The sequence below is a fragment of the Oncorhynchus masou genome, chromosome 31 (assembly GCF_036934945.1).
Source record: "Oncorhynchus masou masou isolate Uvic2021 chromosome 31, UVic_Omas_1.1, whole genome shotgun sequence".
In the NCBI taxonomy this organism is placed as follows: Eukaryota; Metazoa; Chordata; class Actinopteri; order Salmoniformes; family Salmonidae; genus Oncorhynchus; species Oncorhynchus masou.
Window position 1 is genome coordinate 84,446,471 of NC_088242.1, and position 23,572 is coordinate 84,470,042.

A 23,572-nucleotide genomic window follows, 5' to 3' on the forward strand; every position below is an offset into this window, starting at 1 on the left:
GACAGACCTTCCAGACTGTAGACATACCGGTAACTGCCAAAATAAAGGAAACACTAAATGTTGTGAGTCGGTGTGACACTAGAAATTGTATTTAGTAGCCTACTGTTGCTTCCTAATTTCAACAGTAAAAATTCAAATATGTCTGACGTCCAGTATCTATCTAATTTGCCCCTCTTTAATTGCTTACAACTTTAGTGTTGATCTGTATGTTATCTCCATTGGAGAAAATAATACAGAAGGAACTAGAATGTATTTATCTAAGCAATAAGGAAGTTACCTGACTGTTGAATTATTAAACAGAACATGTGGCACTGTAAACACATCTTTAGCACACAGACTGGAATTTTGACCTTTTTATTGCAGTCTACTTTACATTATTGCAGTTAATGAAATATTTGACTTACAGAGTAACATCAAATTAACTTGTTGGGGGGGCCTCCTGGTCGCGAACCCAGAGTCTCTGATGGCACAGCCCTTAACCACTGCGCCACCCGGGAGGCCCCCCCAACAAGTTAATTTGATGAAATGCGATACAAGATGCTGTATAGTAGACAAATAATTGACAATAACCACATTTCCATCCACAGTTGTCATGAGTAAAGTCACTGTATAAAAAGAAAATCACAACAGTTGTGATGAAACAGGAAGTTTTGGTACAATTTTATAAATGCTGACAAATTTGTTAATTCATGTTGGTATCTTTTTGTGTAAGTAAAATGTATTATGCGATTGGAAACACCTTTATGTGCAAATACTGATATAATAACCATTATATTGGCATGTAATCCAACTCGGGAAACCATGCAGTTTAAGTAAATGATGAACTTCACAGGGTGGTGGAAGTGCAAGGTGATGAGCTTGATGCTCCTTTCCAATAAATATAGGTTTTTATTCTGGTGATATGATTGTCGATGCTTGGCTGCCGTTTGACGAATAAAAATAATCTTGCTCCTTTGTTTATAATTTCATCATGTAGGCCCTTCAAACTCAACTCTGGATCTCGAAGCCAGTTCCACTGCATTGTTTCCTTTAATCAGGGACTGATTTAGACCTGGTACACCAGGTATGTGCAATTAATTATCAGGTAGGACAGAAACGAGCAGTCTCCCAACCTCATAGGGTAGCACTTTAGTATCCTTGATGTAGGTGTGTGTGTACTCTTGCCAACAGTGCACTAAATCAGCGCCCGGAGTGCTGTTGGTTAGAGTGCAGTGCCAATACCAGAGTGCACACTCGCAATATAATGCACATTTTTGGGTGAGAAAACCAGTGGAGTTAAATCTAATTGAAACCCATTTAACTTTTATTTTATTCGGTACATGGGAATTTAACCGCAAAATGTATTTTTGTTTGTTTTATATTTTACTAGGCAAGTCAGTTAAAGAACAAATTCTTATTTTCAATGACGGCCTAGGAACAGTGGGTTAACTGCCTGTTCAGGGGCAGAACGACAGATTTGTACCTTGTCAGCTTGGGGATTTGAACTTGCAACCTTTCGGTTACTAGTCCAACGCTCTAACCACTAGGCTACCCTGCACTACTTCATCACACACATCATTTTATGTGCAACAACTTTTTTTTATTTTACCCCTTTTTCTCCCCAATTTTGTGATATCCAATTGTTTTAGGAGCTACTATCTTGTCTATCGCAAATGAGCATATTGATTTTGTGGATTTTAGAATATTCGCATGAAAATCTGTCGCCAACTGAATGGAAATCTAACTACAGAAAAACACAAAGTATTCATGATACAGTATAAACGTGTATTGTAACCCAAACAAAACTAAAGAATGATAAACAAGGGTTAAGGTGCATGTGTGACATACAGTATGTTACCAAGTGGATAACACGTATCTATAGGATAAACCTACTGCCATAATACATGTTTTAATGTAATGACGCAAACCTCTTGCTTTACACCGTCCTCATGTCTCATATCAAAGTTCACCTTACAGTGAAATGCTTACTTACAGGCTCTAACCAATAGTACAAAAAAGGTATTAGCTGAACAATAGATAAGTAAAGAAATAAAAACAGTGAAAAATAACAGTAGCGAGGCTATGAAAGTAGCGAGGCTACATACAGACACTGGTTGGTCGGGCCAATTGAGGAACTATGTACATGAATGTATAGTTAAAGTGACTATGCATATATGGTAAATAGAGTAGCAGCAGCGTGAAAGAGGGGTTTGGGGGAACACAATGCAAATAGTGTATATTAAGTGTATATTCCAGTGATAAGAGCCACTGTAAAACCCAATTTGCCCAGAACAAGGATAACATTGAGGATTTTTTCAAAGAGTATCTGAAAAGAAAAAAAAATGTATTTTTAAAAAGTGACATGAAAATGTGTTGACACATTGCATTTCAAAGCATAGTTATCAAAAAGACACATAAGCTTTGTGATTTAAGATTTAAAGTGGAGGCAACACAGTGATCTTTGTATATGGTTGCCTAAAAGTTTAACAGGGTTCAGGCTTCATTGAGAGCAGAGGTTTGACACTGAGCTTACCGTTCTCTTTGGCACAATCCATTTGTAACCAATTCCTGAATTTCCAGCGAGGTGAACCGAAGACACAAAACCATATTAAATCGACTTACATGTAAGAAATCCCAATATCTTGAATGGTGAGATGAGACGTTAATGTTCACAGGTTGACTCTTGTCCTAGAGTCAGAACTGAGCGATTTTCCCATTGGCCAGATGCAAAGTAAAAATTCCCAATATTGTGAATATTGTGTGGTCTTCATTTAAAGTTTGGGTTAGGCATTAGGGTTATCACTATTCAGAGCTGCCTCCAGAACAAGATTCATGACAAAAAAAACAGTAACCTGCTTAATATTCACAAATCTTACTTTTCCTCTGGTAACTCTGGTTGCAACAGAAGTATATGAACATCAAGTAGAACAGAGCCACCCAGGCTGCATACCCTCCCATCACTTTCATGCGCCAGTGTATCGAGCAGCACTTCTCAATTTCCTCCAGACCCACAAATATGGCCACCACTGTGTTAGAGAGAGGGATGAGAAATACCGAAGGAGAGAAAAGCACATGTACAGTTGAAGTCGGAAGTTTACATACACCTTAGCCAAATATATTTAAACTCAGTTTTTCACAATTCCTGACATTTAATCCTAGTAAAAATTTCCTGTCTTAGGTGAGTTAGGATCACCACTTTATTTTAAGAATGTGAAATGTCAGTCTGGCTTTTTTATGGCGGTTTTGGAGCAGTTGCTTCTTCCTTGCTGAGCGGCCTTTCAGGTTATGTCGATATAGGACTTGTTTTACTGTGGATAAAAATACTTTTGTACCCTTTTCCTCCAGCATCTTCACAAGGTCCTTTGCTGTTATTCTGGGATTGATTTGCACTTTTCGCACCAAAGTATGTTAATCGCTAGGAAACCGAACACGTCTCTTTCCTGAGCGGTATGGCGGCTGCGTGGTCCCATGGTGTTTATACTTGCGTACTATTGTTTGTACAGATGAACGTGGTACCATCAGGCGTTTGGAAATTGCTCCCAAGGATGAACCAGAATTGTGGAGGTCTACAATTTTTTCTGAGGTCTTGGCTGATTTCTTTTGATTTTCCCATGATGTCAAGCAAAGAGGTACTGAGTTTGAAGGTAGGCCTTGAAATGCATCCATATGTACACCTCCAATTGACTCAAATGATGTCAATTAGCCTATCAGAAGCTACCAAAGCCATGACAATTTTCTGGAATTTTCCAAGCTATTTAAAGGCAAGGTCAACTTAATGTATGTAAACTTCTGACCCACTGAAATTGTGATACAGTGAATTATAAGTGAAATAATCTGCCTGTAAACAATTGTTGGAAAAATTACTTGTCAACACACAGATGTCCTAACCGACTTGAAAAAAACAATAGTTTGTTAAGAAGAAATTTGTGGAGTGGTTGAAAAATGAGTATTAATGACTACAACCTAAGTGTATGTCAACTTCCAACTTCAACTGTAGCTCAAGTGAGAGATGTAGGGAACCATTACATATGTACTACTAACGAGGTTGAGTAGGTTAAACCTGAAGATGTGATCGTATGCACTGTCAACACCACACTATAGTGTAGTGTATACTGTAGTAAGCCTTCTACAGAAGTAATCTATTTTTTGTATTTAAAAAAAATAAATTAACCTTTATTTATCTAGGCAAGTCAGTTAAGAACAAATTCTTATTTAAAATGACGGCCTACACTGACCAAACCCGAACAACACTGGGCCAATTGTGCGCCGCCCAATCATGGCCGGTTGTGAAACAGCCTGGAATCAAACCAGGGTGGTTTCCATGTGTTTGATGCCTTTGCTCTGTTCCAGACATCATTATGAGCCATTCTCCCCTCAGCAGCCTCCACTGTATAGGTTAGATCTGACAGTCAACTATGCTTCACCATGAGCTATGACCAATTGTTCTCCTTCAGTTATAATAAAAAAGGTGAAATTTCTTACTGGTAAAAACCTCAGTTGTGAAGGAAATCACTCTGAGAACCAAATCACAGATGGACCTCCTGAAAAAAATATACATAACATGACATCTTTCCTAATGTGAGGTTCAATTCAGGTATTTTCAACACACATTTTCAGGCTTTGATCTGAGGAACTCACAGTTCATGACTGGGCCCAAAGGGTAGAAAAACAACAATTGTTTGTCCCAAGCTCAGGACCATTGCCACACCCACAACAGCCACAAGAGTTATCTATAAGACAAAAGCACACACACATTTCATCTCAACATGGAGTTTACCCCAACCCTGTACAGCAGTACAGTGTTCTGGCAGGAAGAAAGTCTCTACACTATTATAAACTGGGTAGTTTGGGTCCTGCATTCCAACCATGTGTTTATGACATTATAAACTGCGTGGTTCGAGACCTGAATGCTGATTGGCTGAAAGCTATGGTACATGAGACCGTATACCATGGGTATGACAAAACATTTATTTTTACTGTTCTAATTAAGTTTGTTACCAGTTTATAATGGCAATAAGGACTTTGTGGTATATGGCAAATATACCACGGCTAAGGTCTATATCAATGCACTCCGCCTTGCCTCGTGCTAAAGAACCGCCCTTAGCCATGGTATATTAGCCATATATCAGACCCCCTCGTGCCTTACTGCTTTAATATACCATGGGTATGACCTAAACTTACACTACTTGTTTACTGTTCTATTTATGTTGGTAACCGGGGTTTGGAGGATATATTGGTATGGGTGTTAGGAAAACTGTGCCAATGTATCCTCTAAACGCCGGTTACCAACATAAATAGAACCGTAAACAAGTACTGGATGTTTGTGTCATACCCATGGTATATTTAAGCAATAAGGTATGAGGGGGTGTGGTATATGGCCAATATAGCATGGCTAAGGGATGTTCTTAGGCACGACGCAACACATTTGGTTACCAACGTAATTGGAGCAGTAAAAATACATGTTTCAGCGTACCGTGGTATACCACGGCTGTCTGTCAATCAGCATTCAGGGCTCGAACCACCCAGTTACCAACATATTCAAATAATGATTGACATATTTTCATTCACTTAATTTTATGATTTCATTCATACTATTTCATCCTTCCACAAGATATAGTCCCGACACAGATCTAGGGTTGCTAACCAAGCCGGCTGGTTGTTCGTTCTATTGGTTCGGTTGATAGAGACGCGACCCGTCGTTCAGTCTTTTTGTTCTGTATCAATACACAGTGACCATTTGTTCTTAATGTTCCATTGCCATACTGGATCCAATGTTATTTTTCCTTGCTTTCTATCTAGCCAATTATGGCTAATTTAGAGTCACCTCAAAAAAGTGTAGCCAGATTAACAGCAAAGTAGCTGTATTTGCATTTGTTTAAGATGTTTTCTAGTGACATTTATTTGGATACATCCATAACAATGAGCTAATGAGGCCTGATTTCACCTGGCATAGAAAATGTGCTCCCTCATCAATCAACCCTTAGCTGTGTTATATTGGCCACATACCACAAACCCCTGAGTGGCCTTATTGCTATTATAAACTGGTTACCAATGTAATTAGAGCAGTAAAAATACATGTTTTGTCATACCGTGATATAGAGTCTGATATAACACGGCTATCAGCCAATCAGCATTCAGGGCTCAAACCACCCAGTGTATAATTGCCAATATACAATACACCCTTGTGCCTTATTATTTAAATAAAGAATACAACAAATAATTGATACTCACTTGTACTGGCTCCCATAGCAGCAAAAGAATAAAGGAAATGATGGCTGCAACCATTGAGAGAGGACACAACAATATCTTGAACAACTGCAACAAAATAACAACTGTTGTCAAATCATTGCCCAGCATTATACTAATAGAATTGACAGTATGGCACTGTAGACACTAAACATTTCCAGACAAAAGATCGTAGAGGTACTGCTTTAAACTAGAATCATCTACACCATGACTAAGTGCAGAAGGACCAAAGAGCAAAACATCCGGGGCCGTATCCACAATGAGTCTCAGAAAAGGTCCTAGGAATCCTATCAGAACCTGTTTTAAAACAACAACAAAAACTGCCAGCTCATAGTAGGTTTTAGGGTGATGTTAAGACACTGCTCAGACAGTCAACTCATAAGTTTCTCAGATGGTAATCATGACATTTTGAGATACTGCAAAGGAAATATCGAACTCTATTCAATCCGTATCGCCAAAGTTCAGTATTACTGTCACGTTTACCCGCTCCCCCACTGTTTATATGTGTCATGTCTGTACGCTACTCGTGTTTCTTGTTTTGGTCCATGTTCGCTGATTTATTCATTTCACTCCCTGTACTTGCTTCCTGATTATTAGCGTACAAGTTACAATTACAGCGGGATTGAAATTTAAAGGCAATGTTTTGCGTTATCCTTTTTGATATAATTTGCCTGATAAAATCACTTTGCCAACTCTTAATTTTTGCCTAATATGTTGGCATGCATAACCTTAATCTAAACCGTTTTGAATAATGTGATCGACATATTGCACTAAATCATACAGTATGATTGTATGATAAAAGTGTAATTTTGATAATATTACCATTATATCAACAACTCTGAATCTCTTTAGCACAGTAAGCATCAAATCACTTGCAGATAATGTTCCATAAAACGCAACGCCGGCCCTAGCCTTTTTGGGCCGTAAGCAAAGTTTTGCTGGTGGGTCCCCCCCACCTCACAGGCAAAACATTTGACAAAACATTTCCTGCATTTATACACATTGTGCCATGACTTGGTATTTGGTATTTTATTAGGATCCCCATTAGCTGTTGCAAAAGCAGCAGCTACTCTTCCCAGGGTCAACACAAAACACAATACAGAATTACATAATACAGAACATCAATAGACAAGAACAGCTCAAGGACAGAACTACATACATTTTTTAAAGGCACATGTAGCCTACATATCAATGCATACACACAAACTATCTAGTCAAATAGGGGAGAGGCGGTGTGCCGCGCGAGTTGTTACATTATCTGTTTTTTGAAACAAGGTTTGCTGTTTAATTGAGCAATATGAGATGGTAGGAAATTCCATGCAAAAAGGGCTCTATATAATACTGTACATTTTCTTGAATTTGTTCTGTGTTTTGGAAATTTGAAAAGACCCCTGGTGGCATAAATGTGTGTCAGAGCTGTGTGTAAGTTACTATTCAAACTATTTGGGATTTTCAGCACAATGTTTCTTATAAAAAAGAAGGGATGCAGTCAGTAACTCCTTAACTCTTAGCCAAGAGAGACTGGCATGCATAGTATTTATATCAGCCCTCTGATTACAATTAAGAGCAAAACGTGCCGTTCTGTTCTGGGCCAGCTGCACGAGCCCTTTGAGTCTGGTTGATATTTCGATCATGATTACTACAAGTTTAGATAGCTGGCTAGACTAATTTAACAATCAAAAAATGTTAGCTGACATGGGCCAATTGAGTGACTGTCAGTAGGCAGGTTTCCAATGACCCAGGTTTATATGACAAAAGCAATGTTGCGAGAACAAAAACATTGCAACATGTGTAATGGAAACAACCTTAATTAACTTGCCTTGCTTTTCTGGTTGGCTGGATGTAAGTTTCACCATCAAATTATTTCACATCTACAGGAGTGCCAGTGTACCGTGGCAATACACTGGCACGAGATAATTATTAGAATATGGCAAATAATTGTCAATTCTTCATGAGACAGATAGGTGGGAATCACTGGACACGTTAATGGAAATATAGCTTGTGACTGACATAAGAGAAAAACTGCTGACGCACAACCATATTTTAACATTGCGCCTTGTGTATTCTACTATTCTAACTCTCAAAAGTAAGTTGAGCCCCCCCCCCCACCAGAAAAAAATAGAAAGGTGAGATTCTTATGACTAAAGAAGAGGTTTCTTTTATTTTTACTCAACATTGTAGGAGGAAAATGTCTATATTCTCCTCATTTACGACCAATTTCCTACTTTGGGATGCTTTGTGGACATGGCCCCAGCTGTACGAAGTCATGGAGATTTTTCTAAACAACACACTGAAAGAACTAGAAGTAAAATATTGAAATCCATATTATGACTTACCTTATGCCAAAGTGTCTGGCCTTTTGGAAGACTCATGACCAAGAGTGAAGGCCGAATGAGAGCGCTAATAAGCATACACGTAGAGGGTGCAGATGTGTGCAGAGCAGGAGTAGGAGTAGGGATAGTAGGAGTAGGGATAGTAGGAGTAGGGATAGTAGGAGTAGGGATAGTAGGAGTAGGGATAGTAGGAGTAGTGATAGTAGGAATAGTGATAGTAGGAATAGTGATAGTAGGAATAGTGATAGCAGGAATAGTAGGAGGAGTGATAGTAGTAGGAGTGACAGTAGTAGGAATAGTGATAGTAGTAGGAGTGACAGTAGTAGTAGAAATAGTGATAGTAGTAGGAGTGACAGTAGAAGTAGTAGGACAGGTGGTGATGTTAATGGCCTCTGGTATCCAGAACTTCATCATGTCTTTAATAAATGTGACTCTGAAAAATATCAATAAACATGCTTAAAGACTGAATGTCCCTTTTACTCTAGTGCGACAACAGCATATTACAGTAAATTCATTCATTAATTCATGAATAATGACCTGAAATAGAAAACTCCTTTGTATGGTGCTTTCCACTTGGCTTCGATGAATGTCTTGGCTAGGTTGTTTGGTTGGGTAACAGCAGCTGCCTACACACACATTTTACAGTCATGGACAGACTGACATCAAAGGTGTCATACAGTTCATTTCAAAGCACCTTAGCTTGATGACACCCTTTTACCAGTATCATTGTCTGATCATGAGACTGATGTTTGATCATGTGAGATGAGGAATAAGGAGGGTAAAAGGAACTGCAATAAGAGGGTAACTAAGCAACAAGAGGGGGAAAACACTTCTATTAGAGCAGACTCACTGGATTCCCACCGCACGGAAGAAGGCGGCTATGAGCGGGAGTGAGCAGAGTGAAGGTGCCAACGGCAGGTCCATCCTGTGATTCCCTAGCCTCCAACAGAAACCCTTTAAACTTCGTGGCAGGATCAGCTTTGAGTGACACTGTAACACATTAATAGAAACAGACTGGTTCATTCTTTTCAAACACAAAAATAGTAATCTATTGTAGGAGGTACCAACTATACTGAACAAAAATATAAATGCAACGTGTAAAGTTTTGGTCCCATGTTTCATGAACTGAAATAAAAGATCCCAGACATTTTCCTTATGCACTTGGTGCAATTGGCATGCTGACTGCAGGAATGTCCACCAGAGAATGTAATGTTTATCTCATTACCATAAGCCGCCTCCAACGTCGTTTTAGAGAATTTGGCACTACATCCAACTTGCCTCACAACCACAGACCATGTGTAACCACGCCAGCCCAGGCCCTCCATATCCAGCTTCTTCACCTGTGGAATCGTCTGAGACCAGCCATCCGAACAGCTGATGAAACTGTGGGTTTGCACAACCAAGGAATTTCTGCACAAACTGTCAGAAACCATCTCAGGGAAGCTCATCTGCATGCTTGTCGTCCTCATCAGGGTGTTGACCTGACTGCAGTTCGGCGTCGTAACCGACTTCAGTGGGAAAATGCTAACCTTCAATGACCACTGGCACGCTGGAGAAGTGTGCTCTTCATGGATGAATCCCGGTTTCAACTGTACCGGGCAAATGGCAGACAGCATGTATGGTGTCTTGTGGGCGAGCGGTTTGCTGATGTCAACGTTTTGAACCGAGTGCCCTATGGTGGCGGTGGGATTGTGGTATGGGCAGGCATGAGCTACGGACAACGAACACAATTGCAATTTATTGATGGCAAATTTAATGCACAGAGATACCATGACGAGATCCTGAGTCCCATTGTCGTGCCATTCATCCTGCTCCATCACCTCATGTTTCAGCATGATAATGCACGGCCTCATGACGCAAGGCTCTGTACACAATTCCTGGAAGTTGAAAATATCCCAGTTCTACCTGCATATTCACCAGACATGTCACCCATTGAGCATGTTTGGGATGCTGTGGATCAATGTGTACAACAGCGCTTTCCAGTTCCCATCAATATCCAGTAACATCGCACATCCATTGAAGAGGAGTGGGACAACATTCCACAGGCCACAATCAACAGCCTGATCAACTCTATGTGAAGGAGATGTGTCATCCTGCATGAGGCAAATGGTGGTCACATAAGATACTGACTGGTTTTCTGATCCACGACCCTACCTTTTCTTTTGTAATTCCCAGTCATGTGAAATCCATAGATTTCCTTATATGAACTGTAACTCAGTCAAATCTTTGAAAGTCTTGCATGTTGCGTTTTTATATTTTTGTTCTGTACCATCCACTATTAGGCTTCACATATATAATACATCATGTAACCCATGGTTCATCAAGCTTGTCTGACAAGGCCCAATTAAGGCTGCGTTTACACAGGCAGCCCAATTCTGTTTTTTCCCACTATTTATTATTTTGACCAATCACATTAGATCTTTACGAGTCAGATATTTTTCAGAGCTGATCTGATTAGTCAAAAGACCAATAAGTGAAAGAAATATCAGAACTGGGCTACCTGTGTAAATGCAGAATATTGCCTTCAATATTCTTAAATGCATTTATTAATTTACTCCAAGGTGCACACATTTATTCACATGCACATGCACACAAACACACACACACATTCAGGGTGCTTTGATCTTTACCTATAGTCTCATCTCCTGCAAAACCGGAACAGATATGTTTAGGGACACTAAACGGACCACTCTCAAGTGTGGGAGAACCATGCTGGGGCAACATTGTGTCACAGGACATGGCAACACTACCACCACTAAAACCAGTCACAGGTTCAATGGTGGCAATGCCAATCAAAATGATGAGGACCATTTGGGCGGAGCACATCTGAAAAGCAGGGTGTGTGTCAAAGCATTGTTTCTTAAAATATCTTCCACAGTGTAATCTTTATATAAAAGTAAAGTACCCACCATGAGTGTATTTAACCCCCAAACCTTGACTAAGGTAGGCTAAGCTACAACAATCAGCTCTACTGTAGAAATTTGAGGATCATTTGTATCCAATCAGTGTTTGATTACTTTATTGTAGACAGGTTGCCTCCCACATTAACAATGTTCCAGTATACTGCCCTAGGTCTGGGATTTCCTGAGACTAACTTTGAGGAGGTTGTAAAATCATATGCAGTGGTACTATTGAGGAAAATGTCAAATAAAGTATGGTGTCCCAGATGCCCACTATCTTTAGTTATAACATCTGTCTAGAAAAGACTCCATGCGTTAATAGCCTATGCGATAAACAGATGACAGTTTACAGACGGCACCAGTGGTTGATTTGGGCCAGAGCTTTCCGGAATACCGTACCGGCATTTCTAATTTTGGGGGAATTACGACCTGGCTTGTCTATAAAAATAGCCTATTGCTGGCACAGATTCACACGCCGAGGCAGAAAAGGTCGATCAAAGCGGAATGAAGGCAGGATCTTCATTGAATAGCAACGGAGAGTGGGCATTCGTTTCCTGATTCCGCTTCATTCAAATGTATTTGCTGCTAGTCTGTGAATCTGTGGGTGACAGTAGGCTGTTTGAGATTGCGCAGATTGTAAATGCGCCAGGCTGAATGGCAAGATGCGCTGTTCCAAATTGTAAAATTAGGGTTTGTAAGGTCATGAAAGTCACATAAAATAGTTTAATAATTGTTTTTAATATAATTCCTCACTGTGCCGTGAGGAAGGCACAGTGATGCTGAAACATTGGTAAATACCCATTAAATTGCTGGGAGATTATACGTGGAGTGTGCAACTTCCTTTATTTTGATAGTTTATAGTTTATTCGCCAATAGTAAGCACATCCACACAAACTAAACTGTCTGGGTGTCCGCCAGCTCATTTAAAAAAAAAACCTCTAATATAATTCATGAAAGCACACTATTGGATATGATCAATCAATAAAAATAAAAACATATCAGGCATTATCGGAATGACCCTTCAGTACATGTCTGTGGTGCTGCATGTGTGCCATTGTGAGTGGGCCGTTGCCCGAAGAGAGAGTGCATCATTTCAGAAGCAGGTATGAAATAATGACTGAGACTAACAACTTGCTGTGCATAGAGCTCCCCTGAAACATGAATAGTTGCAACACAATTTCACGCTCAATTCGTGGAAATATGTACAAAAAGTTTTTCAGCAGTTTTGGTGTGTTTTTGTGGAGCCTACATTACACAATGTTCTTCAATGCATTTAATACAAGGCTCCACTTTTTTGTTTACATTACACTATTTCTTTCTTAATGCATTTTACAGGAGGCTATTTCAAATTTTATGAGGGTTGCCAGACTGGAGACAAAGACATATCATTATTTTTATTTTTTGGTATCGATAAAGGTATTTGATTGGGGAATGGGGATACACACGCTCACCTTGTTTGTATTCATGTTATAGACAACTTTGACTTTTGTATTAATTATTTTGTATAAAATATTTGTGTTTATTTACATCCTATGGGGTTTAAGATAAAGGGAACAGTGGTATAGAAGAGTATGAAATGGGGAAAAGCCTCGATTCAAGGCCGTAGAAAATCCTACATCCATCTCATTAGATCAGAACAGGATGGATCAACAGTGATTCATATTACTGGTTTGCTACCTAAAAAAAGGATAGTTGTGTTTTGCTGCATAACACACTTACATTATTTGTCTACCCATATGATGTGGATCATTGTTAGGTTATTGATATTTAAGCTTCAGTAACAAAATAACACCATGGTTGTAATAACACTTTAAACAGGTCCTTTATAAATGTGTAGAATGTGTTTGCTTAACGTATGTAAATTCAACAGTTACAGAGGATTTTCTTCTGAATAACTGGTCAGGGCATAACACTTTCCATTCAGCTTCATGCATCTTTGCTGCAAGGCTTAATCACACCTTAACTGAATAATTATGTCACACCCATTGTTGCTTATCCATTGTTCACTCGACATATCAATGTAATTACACCCAACACAATGTTGAAAAACAGAATGCTTCCCATTGCTAGATCACAGAACTAGATGTGAGCTGGACGTGATCCCAACACTGCCACCAATGTAGAGGAAGAAAGTGAAAGCTGCAACAGGGACTCTAACCAGGGCTCATACATTGAAAAGTGAGCACTAATGGCTGTTGCCATGAAAGCTTAGTAGGCCTCTGGGCAGACGCAGTAGGCCTATAATGCTGGCTTGTGCTTTGTTACAATAGCCTAAGTATATAAAATCACTGACACGGCTGTAATAATTATCATGAAATTACCTTGTCAGCCAACATAATTCTTTATATTACATGTACCTGTTTAACTGCATTGATATGGCTTAATTGATCTTAGTCCAGATTCATTATAGTTGCAAATACCATGCAGTTGCACCAGGGGAATTATGTTTCCCCATATTTATTGATAAATTTCCCATCATAAAGATGTGACCCCATTCCCCAATCAATACCTTAATTGATAACATACAAAAAAAATGGACAAATACATATTTTTACTCCAGTCTGGCAACCTTCTTAAGATCCGACATAGCACCAGTATCGCAGTATGAAGAGAAAACAAGCATAGAAAACAGCATTGGCATTAATAATATAACTATTTTGGTGAGAACTAGGTTGATTAACAATATTGGGTTGTTAACACATTAAAAAAATATATATATAAATAAATGTTTGGGGGGGGCAGTGTAGAACACCATTGCCCAAAATACATTGCACAAAAATGTATATTATCCTACCAAAAATGCACAAAATCTGCTGATACACTTTATGTATATATTTGCACGAATTGAGTGTGCAATTGTGTTGATATTTGAACCTTATATATAATCATGTCTAGTTAGATACTTTGCTTTGAAGTAGCCTACCTTATACATTTGATTCCTGATTTATTGAATGAGGGAATAATTTTATAAAGACAAAGGTATTTAGTAAGGGTGGCAACCATCCTCCAGGAGAGCTACTGGGTGTGCAGACTTTTGTTTGAGCCCTTGTCTAACCACAGTGTGGCCTAAACATCAGCTGCTCAACAGGACCTTGATAAGCAGACTTGGGTGTTTCAGGGCTGGATGAAAACCGAAGCCTGCACACCCAGAAGCTCTCCAAATGGAGGGTTGACCACATGTTGACAACATATGACTAACAGTGCAGTTCTATTTGGGGGCTAAGTGCCTTGATCAAGGGCACAACGCAGGAGGTGGTAAGTCTGTGGGATCAGACACAGCAGCTTTCCAGTGTCAATAATGCTTACTATTTCATTTGGGCTATAATAATAGTCATAGAGAAATAATTAACAGTGAATAATCAGAAGTCACTATAGCATAATGTAATTTGTGAATTTCAGTGAATGGACTGACATGGAAAAAGACAGCTCCTGTACTTATTCCATCCCAAGTCAAGGACTGGGTTGCACTTGGAGACAGTCAGTGACAGTATGTTACACATTCGTGCAAAGTACTTAAGTAAAAATTATTTAAAGTACTACTCAATTCGTTTTTTTTGGTAACTGTACTTTACTATTTATATTTTTGACAACTTTACAACTTCCCTACATTCCTTAAGAAAACAATGTACCTTTTACTTCATATTTTTTCCCTGACACCCAAAAGTACGCTTTATATTTTGAATACTTAGCAGGACAGGAAAATGGTCTAATTCACCCTGGTCATCCCTACTGCCTCTGATCTAGTAATCTATGTCAGTGTTAGGGCGTTCTCTGGCTATAATTAAAATAAAAAAAAAACAAGAAAATTGTGCAAATTCTAGTTGGCTTAATATAAGCAATTTGAAATTATTTATACTTTTACTTTTGATATTTAAGTATATATAAAACCAAATACCTTTAGACTTTTACTCAAGTAGGATTTTACTGGGAGACTTTCACTTTTACTTGAGTCATATTCTATTAAGGTATCTTTACTTTTACTAAAGTATGACAATTGGGTACTTTTTCCACCACTGATGTTACGGAATGTAACCAAAGATATCTAAGGCCGATAACAGAATGTAGAATGGACTAACGGAATTATCACCGTAAAGAAAAGTGTTTTATTTCTTACCTTGATTCAGGAAGGAGCAAAGTACGTCGCCAACGCGCGGACTGAAAATGGAATGCCACTACACTAGTTTGATACGTATCCGTGGGGATTAGAAGTCAGTATACATCAATACACTGTCATTTCCGGTCACAATTTGTTTACGTGCAGTTTGTTGCTAACCTTACTTTGCTACCTGCCAATTTTACGGTTTTTAATGGCCGTTTATATTTATTTATTTTTCCCCTCGCTCGACTTTTTTTCATTCAATTTTTTTAAACCCTGGACGCTTTATCTGGACGTGGTTCGTCAGGACCTCCACCAGCCGAAGCTAAGTAGTAACATTAACATGATGCCTTCTAATTGCAGTCGCTGTACTCATAATATACAGAACGATCGCATTATGGCAAGGATAGCTGTGCTGCAAGCCCAGCTTCAGACGCAATAGTTAGGCAAGGGTAATTTAAGTGTAGGAACGGATGTGCCACCAGTAAGTACAGATAGTAGTATAAATCCCCTCGCAGTCTCCGCAGCTGGACCATTTTCTCATGGCTTCTGGAAGGAAATGCTGTAAGAATGCTCAACAGGTGTCGCCCATTCAGCCGACAGAAACTTTCAACCGGTTCTCACCATTACGCAGCGAGTCGGGAGTCAGAGGCCGAGTCTTCTCTGGTCTCAACTCCTCACGTTACGGGGTCTGAGACGCCGAAGCCTCCCAACATGAACGTAAACTCGTACATCGCCTTGGTCCGTACAATTTTCCTTATTTTAGCGCCCTCAAAACGCAATACTTCCAGATCAACTGTCATGTCAATACCATTTTAAAGCACAATTTCTCCCCTTTCCAACATAATCAATTACATGACCTAAATGCTGCCCGTTTCTGCATAATTCAAGCAGGCAATGAGCCCCGTACTAATGTGTGATAGTGAGAAGGAGAGATATTGTGTGGGAAAATTGCTTTTTTCACTCGATCTGTCCAACTTATCACCTTATCGCCTCTAAAATGTAAATAAAAGACTATAAAGAGTTTATATAATGTATCATTACATACCTATTTGAAGGTTTGTGTCGAATTTGAATCAGGTTTTTAGGGCGGCTTTGAGAATGATGATCGCATGCAATGATGATGAAAAAAATGACTAGGTATTCCCTCCTTACCCCATTCACTGTCCATTTCTTGTTTTTAAAGGATGATTGAAGTGCTACACCTGGTGGAGAGAGATTGTAAGAGAAAAAGTTGCTTTATGCTTGCTGTACATTACGACATGACACGTCAAGTTGTAACAGAGGGTCAGTTTTTTCAACTTTTCTCCAATACTGTAGAGCCATTACCATGTCGATCAACGCTTGAATAGAGTCCTAGTTAAGCCCCCTCCCAGTTAAGGGGAGTGATGAGCTCTACAGCAGTCTCACAACTCAATCGCTGGTTTTCTGCCCCTCCTGTTTTCTGCCCCTCCCAAAAGATATAATTTGTAGACAATTGGCCATCTTTCTGGGACTCATCCACAAACAGGACCAAGCCTGGCCTGTTGAGAAGTGACGGACTCCATCCTAGCTGGAGGGGTGCTCTCATCTTATCTACAAACATGATCAACTTATCTCAGATCATGATCAGTAGAAAGCAAATTAAGGACTCCTCTTTAAATCTGAGTATTCCTACAAAGCTCAGTTGTCCTGAGTCTGCACAACTCTGCCAGGACCTAGGATCAAGGGAGACACTCAAGTTTTTTAGTACAATATCTCTTGACACTGATGAAAATAATCATGGCCTCTAAACGTTCAAGCTGCATACTGGACCCTATTCCAACTAAACTACTGAAAGAGCTGCTTCCTGTGCTTGGCCCTCCTATGCTGAACATAATAAACGTCTCTCTATCCACCGGATGTGTACCAAACTGACTAAAAGTGGCAGTAATAAAGCCTCTCTTGATAAAGCCCAACCTTGACCCTGAAGACAAACAATGTAGAAAAAACGCTTCAGTCTGGTTTTAGACCCCATCATAGCACTGAGACTGCACTTGTGAAGGTTGTAAATAACCTTTTAATGGCGTCAGACCGAGGCTCTGCATCTATCCTCGTGCTCCTATACCTTAGTGCTGCTTTTGATACCATCACCACATTCTTTTGGAGAGATTGGAAACCCAAATTGGTCTACTCGGACAAGTTCTGGCCTGGTTTAGATCTTATCTGTCGGAAATTTCGGTGTTCCTCAAGGCTCCGTTTTAGGACCACTATTGTTTTCACTATATATTTTACTTCTTGGTTATGTCATTTGGAAACATAATGTTAACTTTCACTGCGGATGACACAGCTGTACATGTCGCTGAAACATGGTGAAGCCCCAAAATTGCCCTCCCTGGAAGCCTATGTTTCAGACATAAGGAAGTGGATAGTGGCAAATGTTATACTTTTAAACTCGGACAAAATAGAGATGCTAGTTCTAGGTCCCAAGAAACAAAGAGATCTTCTGTTGAATCTGACAATTAATCTTGATGGTTGTACAGTTATCTCAAATAAAACTGTGAAGGACCTCAGAGTTACTCTGGACCCTGATCTTTCTTTTGAAGAACATATTAAGACGGTTTCAAGGACAGCTTTTTTTCCATCTACGTAACATTGCAAAAATCAGAAGCGTTCTGTCCAAAATATTAATCCATGCTTTTGTCACTTCTAGGTTAGACTACTGAAATGCTCTACTTTCCGGCTACCCGGATAAAGCACTAAATAAACTTCAGTTAGTGCTAAACACGGCTGCTAGAATCTTGACTAGAACCCCCAAAAATGATGATATTACTCCAGTGCTATCTCTACACTGGCTTCCTGTTAAGGCAAGGGCTGATTTCAAGTTTTTACTGCTAACCTACAAAGCATTCCATGGGCTTGCTCATACTTATCTTTCCGATTAGTTCCTGCCGTACATACCTACACGTATACTACGGTCACAAGACGCAGGCCTCCTTACTGTCCCTAGAATTTCTAAGCAAACAGCTGGAGGCAGGGCTTTCTTCTATAGAGCTCCATTTTTATGGAATGATCTGCCTATCCATGTGAGAGACGCAGACTCGGTCTCAACCTTTAAGTCTTTATTGAAGACTCTTCAGTAGGTCCTATGATTGAGTGTAGTCTGGCCCAGGAGTGTGAAGGTGAACGGAAAGGCACTGGAGCAACGAACCGCTCTTGCTGTCTCTGCCTGGCCGGTTCCCCTCTCTCCACTGGGATTCTCTGCCTCTAACCCTATTACAGGGGCTGAGTTACTGGCTTACTGGTGCTCTTCCATTTCTCCTGTCTTATCCGGTGTCCTGTGTTAATTTCAGTATGCCTTCGCTAATTCTCTCTCTTTCTTTCTCTCTTTCTTACTTTCTCTCGGAGGATCTGAGCCCTAGGACCTTGCCTCAGGACTAACTGGCCTGATGACTTCTTGCTGTCCCCAGTCCACCTGGTCGTGCTGCTGCTCCAGTTTCAACGATTCTGCCTGCAGCTATGGTAGTAGGAGTAGGGATAGTAGGAGTAGTGATAGTAGGAATAGTGATAGCAGGAATAGTAGGAGGAGTGATAGTAGGAGGAGTGATAGTAGTAGGAGTGACAGTAGTAGTAGAAGTAGTGATAGTAGTAGGAGTGACAGTAGTAGTAGAAATAGTGATAGTAGTAGGAGTGACAGTAGAAGTAGTAGGACAGGTGGTGATGTTAATGGCCTCTGGTATCCAGAACTTCATCATGTCTTTAATAAATGTGACTCTGAAAAATATCAATAAACATGCTTAAAGACTGAATGTCCCTTTTACTCTAGTGCGACAACAGCATATTACAGTAAATTCATTCATTAATGCATGAATAATGACCTGAAATAGAAAACTCCTTTGTATGGTGCTTTCCACTTGGCTTCGATGAATGTCTTGGCTAGGTTGTTTGGTTGGGTAACAGCAGCTGCCTACACACACATTTTACAGTCATGGACAGACTGACATCAAAGGTGTCATACAGTTCATTTCAAAGCACCTTAGCTTGATGACACCCTTTTACCAGTATCATTGTCTGATCATGAGACTGATGTTTGATCATGTGAGATGAGGAATAAGGAGGGTAAAAGGAACTGCAATAAGAGGGTAACTAAGCAACAAGAGGGGGAAAACACTTCTATTAGAGCAGACTCACTGGATTCCCACCGCACGGAAGAAGGCGGCTATGAGCGGGAGTGAGCAGAGTGAAGGTGCCAACGGCAGGTCCATCCTGTGATTCCCTAGCCTCCAACAGAAACCCTTTAAACTTCGTGGCAGGATCAGCTTTGAGTGACACTGTAACACATTAATAGAAACAGACTGGTTCATTCTTTTCAAACACAAAAATAGTAATTTATTGTAGGAGGTACCAACTATACTGAACAAAAATATAAATGCAACGTGTAAAGTTTTGGTCCCATGTTTCATGAACTGAAATAAAAGATCCCAGACATTTTCCTTATGCACTTGGTGCAATTGGCATGCTGACTGCAGGAATGTCCACCAGAGAATGTAATGTTTATCTCATTACCATAAGCCGCCTCCAACGCCTCCAACGTTTTAGAGAATTTGGCACTACATCCAACTTGCCTCACAACCACAGACCATGTGAAACCACGCCAGCCCAGGCCCTCCATATCCAGCTTCTTCACCTGTGGAATCGTCTGAGACCAGCCATCCGAACAGCTGATGAAACTGTGGGTTTGCACAACCAAGGAATTTCTGCACAAACTGTCAGAAACCATCTCAGGAAGCTCATCTGCATGCTTGTCGTCCTCATCAGGGTGTTGACCTGACTGCAGTTCGGCGTCGTAACCGACTTCAGTGGGAAAATGCTAACCTTCAATGACCACTGGCACGCTGGAGAAGTGTGCTCTTCATGGATGAATCCCGGTTTCAACTGTACCGGGCAAATGGCAGACAGCATGTATGGTGTCTTGTGGGCGAGCGGTTTGCTGATGTCAACGTTTTGAACCGAGTGCCCTATGGTGGCGGTGGGATTGTGGTATGGGCAGGCATGAGCTACGGACAACGAACACAATTGCAATTTATTGATGGCAAATTTAATGCACAGAGATACCATGACGAGATCCTGAGTCCCATTGTCGTGCCATTCATCCTGCTCCATCACCTCATGTTTCAGCATGATAATGCACGGCCTCATGACGCAAGGCTCTGTACACAATTCCTGGAAGTTGAAAATATCCCAGTTCTACCTGCATATTCACCAGACATGTCACCCATTGAGCATGTTTGGGATGCTGTGGATCAATGTGTACAACAGCGCTTTCCAGTTCCCATCAATATCCAGTAACATCGCACATCCATTGAAGAGGAGTGGGACAACATTCCACAGGCCACAATCAACAGCCTGATCAACTCTATGTGAAGGAGATGTGTCATCCTGCATGAGGCAAATGGTGGTCACATAAGATACTGACTGGTTTTCTGATCCACGACCCTACCTTTTCTTTTGTAATTCCCAGTCATGTGAAATCCATAGATTTCCTTATATGAACTGTAACTCAGTCAAATCTTTGAAAGTCTTGCATGTTGCGTTTTTATATTTTTGTTCTGTACCATCCACTATTAGGCTTCACATATATAATACATCATGTAACCCATGGTTCATCAAGCTTGTCTGACAAGGCCCAATTAAGGCTGCGTTTACACAGGCAGCCCAATTCTGTTTTTTCCCACTATTTATTATTTTGACCAATCACATTAGATCTTTACGAGTCAGATATTTTTCAGAGCTGATCTGATTAGTCAAAAGACCAATAAGTGAAAGAAATATCAGAACTGGGCTACCTGTGTAAATGCAGAATATTGCCTTCAATATTCTTAAATGCATTTATTAATTTACTCCAAGGTGCACACATTTATTCACATGCACATGCACACAAACACACACACACATTCAGGGTGCTTTGATCTTTACCTATAGTCTCATCTCCTGCAAAACCGGAACAGATATGTTTAGGGACACTAAACGGACCACTCTCAAGTGTGGGAGAACCATGCTGGGGCAACATTGTGTCACAGGACATGGCAACACTACCACCACTAAAACCAGTCACAGGTTCAATGGTGGCAATGCCAATCAAAATGATGAGGACCATTTGGGCGGAGCACATCTGAAAAGCAGGGTGTGTGTCAAAGCATTGTTTCTTAAAATATCTTCCACAGTGTAATCTTTATATAAAAGTAAAGTACCCACCATGAGTGTATTTAACCCCCAAACCTTGACTAAGGTAGGCTAAGCTACAACAATCAGCTCTACTGTAGAAATTTGAGGATCATTTGTATCCAATCAGTGTTTGATTACTTTATTGTAGACAGGTTGCCTCCCACATTAACAATGTTCCAGTATACTGCCCTAGGTCTGGGATTTCCTGAGACTAACTTTGAGGAGGTTGTAAAATCATATGCAGTGGTACTATTGAGGAAAATGTCAAATAAAGTATGGTGTCCCAGATGCCCACTATCTTTAGTTATAACATCTGTCTAGAAAAGACTCCATGCGTTAATAGCCTATGCGATAAACAGATGACAGTTTACAGACGGCACCAGTGGTTGATTTGGGCCAGAGCTTTCCGGAATACCGTACCGGCATTTCTAATTTTGGGGGAATTACGACCTGGCTTGTCTATAAAAATAGCCTATTGCTGGCACAGATTCACACGCCGAGGCAGAAAAGGTCGATCAAAGCGGAATGAAGGCAGGATCTTCATTGAATAGCAACGGAGAGTGGGCATTCGTTTCCTGATTCCGCTTCATTCAAATGTATTTGCTGCTAGTCTGTGAATCTGTGGGTGACAGTAGGCTGTTTGAGATTGCGCAGATTGTAAATGCGCCAGGCTGAATGGCAAGATGCGCTGTTCCAAATTGTAAAATTAGGGTTTGTAAGGTCATGAAAGTCACATAAAATAGTTTAATAATTGTTTTTAATATAATTCCTCACTGTGCCGTGAGGAAGGCACAGTGATGCTGAAACATTGGTAAATACCCATTAAATTGCTGGGAGATTATACGTGGAGTGTGCAACTTCCTTTATTTTGATAGTTTATAGTTTATTCGCCAATAGTAAGCACATCCACACAAACTAAACTGTCTGGGTGTCCGCCAGCTCATTTAAAAAAAAAACTCTAATATAATTCATGAAAGCACACTATTGGATATGATCAATCAATAAAAATAAAAACATATCAGGCATTATCGGAATGACCCTTCAGTACATGTCTGTGGTGCTGCATGTGTGCCATTGTGAGTGGGCCGTTGCCCGAAGAGAGAGTGCATCATTTCAGAAGCAGGTATGAAATAATGACTGAGACTAACAACTTGCTGTGCATAGAGCTCCCCTGAAACATGAATAGTTGCAACACAATTTCACGCTCAATTCGTGGAAATATGTACAAAAAGTTTTTCAGCAGTTTTGGTGTGTTTTTGTGGAGCCTACATTACACAATGTTCTTCAATGCATTTAATACAAGGCTCCACTTTTTTGTTTACATTACACTATTTCTTTCTTAATGCATTTTACAGGAGGCTATTTCAAATTTTATGAGGGTTGCCAGACTGGAGACAAAGACATATCATTATTTTTATTTTTTGGTATCGATAAAGGTATTTGATTGGGGAATGGGGATACACACGCTCACCTTGTTTGTATTCATGTTATAGACAACTTTGACTTTTGTATTAATTATTTTGTATAAAATATTTGTGTTTATTTACATCCTATGGGGTTTAAGATAAAGGGAACAGTGGTATAGAAGAGTATGAAATGGGGAAAAGCCTCGATTCAAGGCCGTAGAAAATCCTACATCCATCTCATTAGATCAGAACAGGATGGATTAACAGTGATTCATATTACTGGTTTGCTACCTAAAAAAAGGATAGTTGTGTTTTGCTGCATAACACACTTACATTATTTGTCTACCCATATGATGTGGATCATTGTTAGGTTATTGATATTTAAGCTTCAGTAACAAAATAACACCATGGTTGTAATAACACTTTAAA

General features: G+C 39.9%; 1 protein-coding gene across 5 annotated transcripts in view; it reads right to left on the reverse strand.

Annotated features, from left to right (window-relative positions):
- Nucleotides 1-338: 338 nt before the first annotated feature.
- LOC135524613 (putative ferric-chelate reductase 1) overlaps nt 339-23,572 on the reverse strand; it is a 28,940-nt gene continuing 5,706 nt past the window's right edge. For 2 of the 5 annotated variants that reach the window (XM_064952307.1, XM_064952306.1), the window contains 15 exons: nt 21,489-21,684; nt 19,704-19,843; nt 19,391-19,479; nt 18,909-19,029; nt 16,710-16,759; nt 11,189-11,384; nt 9,409-9,548; nt 9,096-9,184; nt 8,562-8,991; nt 6,211-6,294; nt 4,618-4,709; nt 4,462-4,520; nt 2,856-3,005; nt 2,513-2,547; nt 339-2,305 (listed from right to left, as the gene is read on the reverse strand). In XM_064952307.1, the coding sequence (XP_064808379.1) occupies nt 2,219-2,305; nt 2,513-2,547; nt 2,856-3,005; nt 4,462-4,520; nt 4,618-4,709; nt 6,211-6,294; nt 8,562-8,991; nt 9,096-9,184; nt 9,409-9,548; nt 11,189-11,384 (1,362 nt within the window). In that variant the 5' untranslated portion in view covers nt 16,710-16,759; nt 18,909-19,029; nt 19,391-19,479; nt 19,704-19,843; nt 21,489-21,684 and the 3' untranslated portion in view covers nt 339-2,218. Of the gene's footprint in view, nt 2,306-2,512; nt 2,548-2,855; nt 3,006-4,461; nt 4,521-4,617; nt 4,710-6,210; nt 6,295-8,561; nt 8,992-9,095; nt 9,185-9,408; nt 9,549-11,188; nt 11,385-15,572; nt 16,462-16,602; nt 16,685-16,709; nt 16,760-18,908; nt 19,030-19,390; nt 19,480-19,703; nt 19,844-21,488; nt 21,685-23,572 lie in introns of those variants that run through there. The other 3 variants (XM_064952310.1, XM_064952309.1, XM_064952308.1) reach the window with 3 other exon arrangements.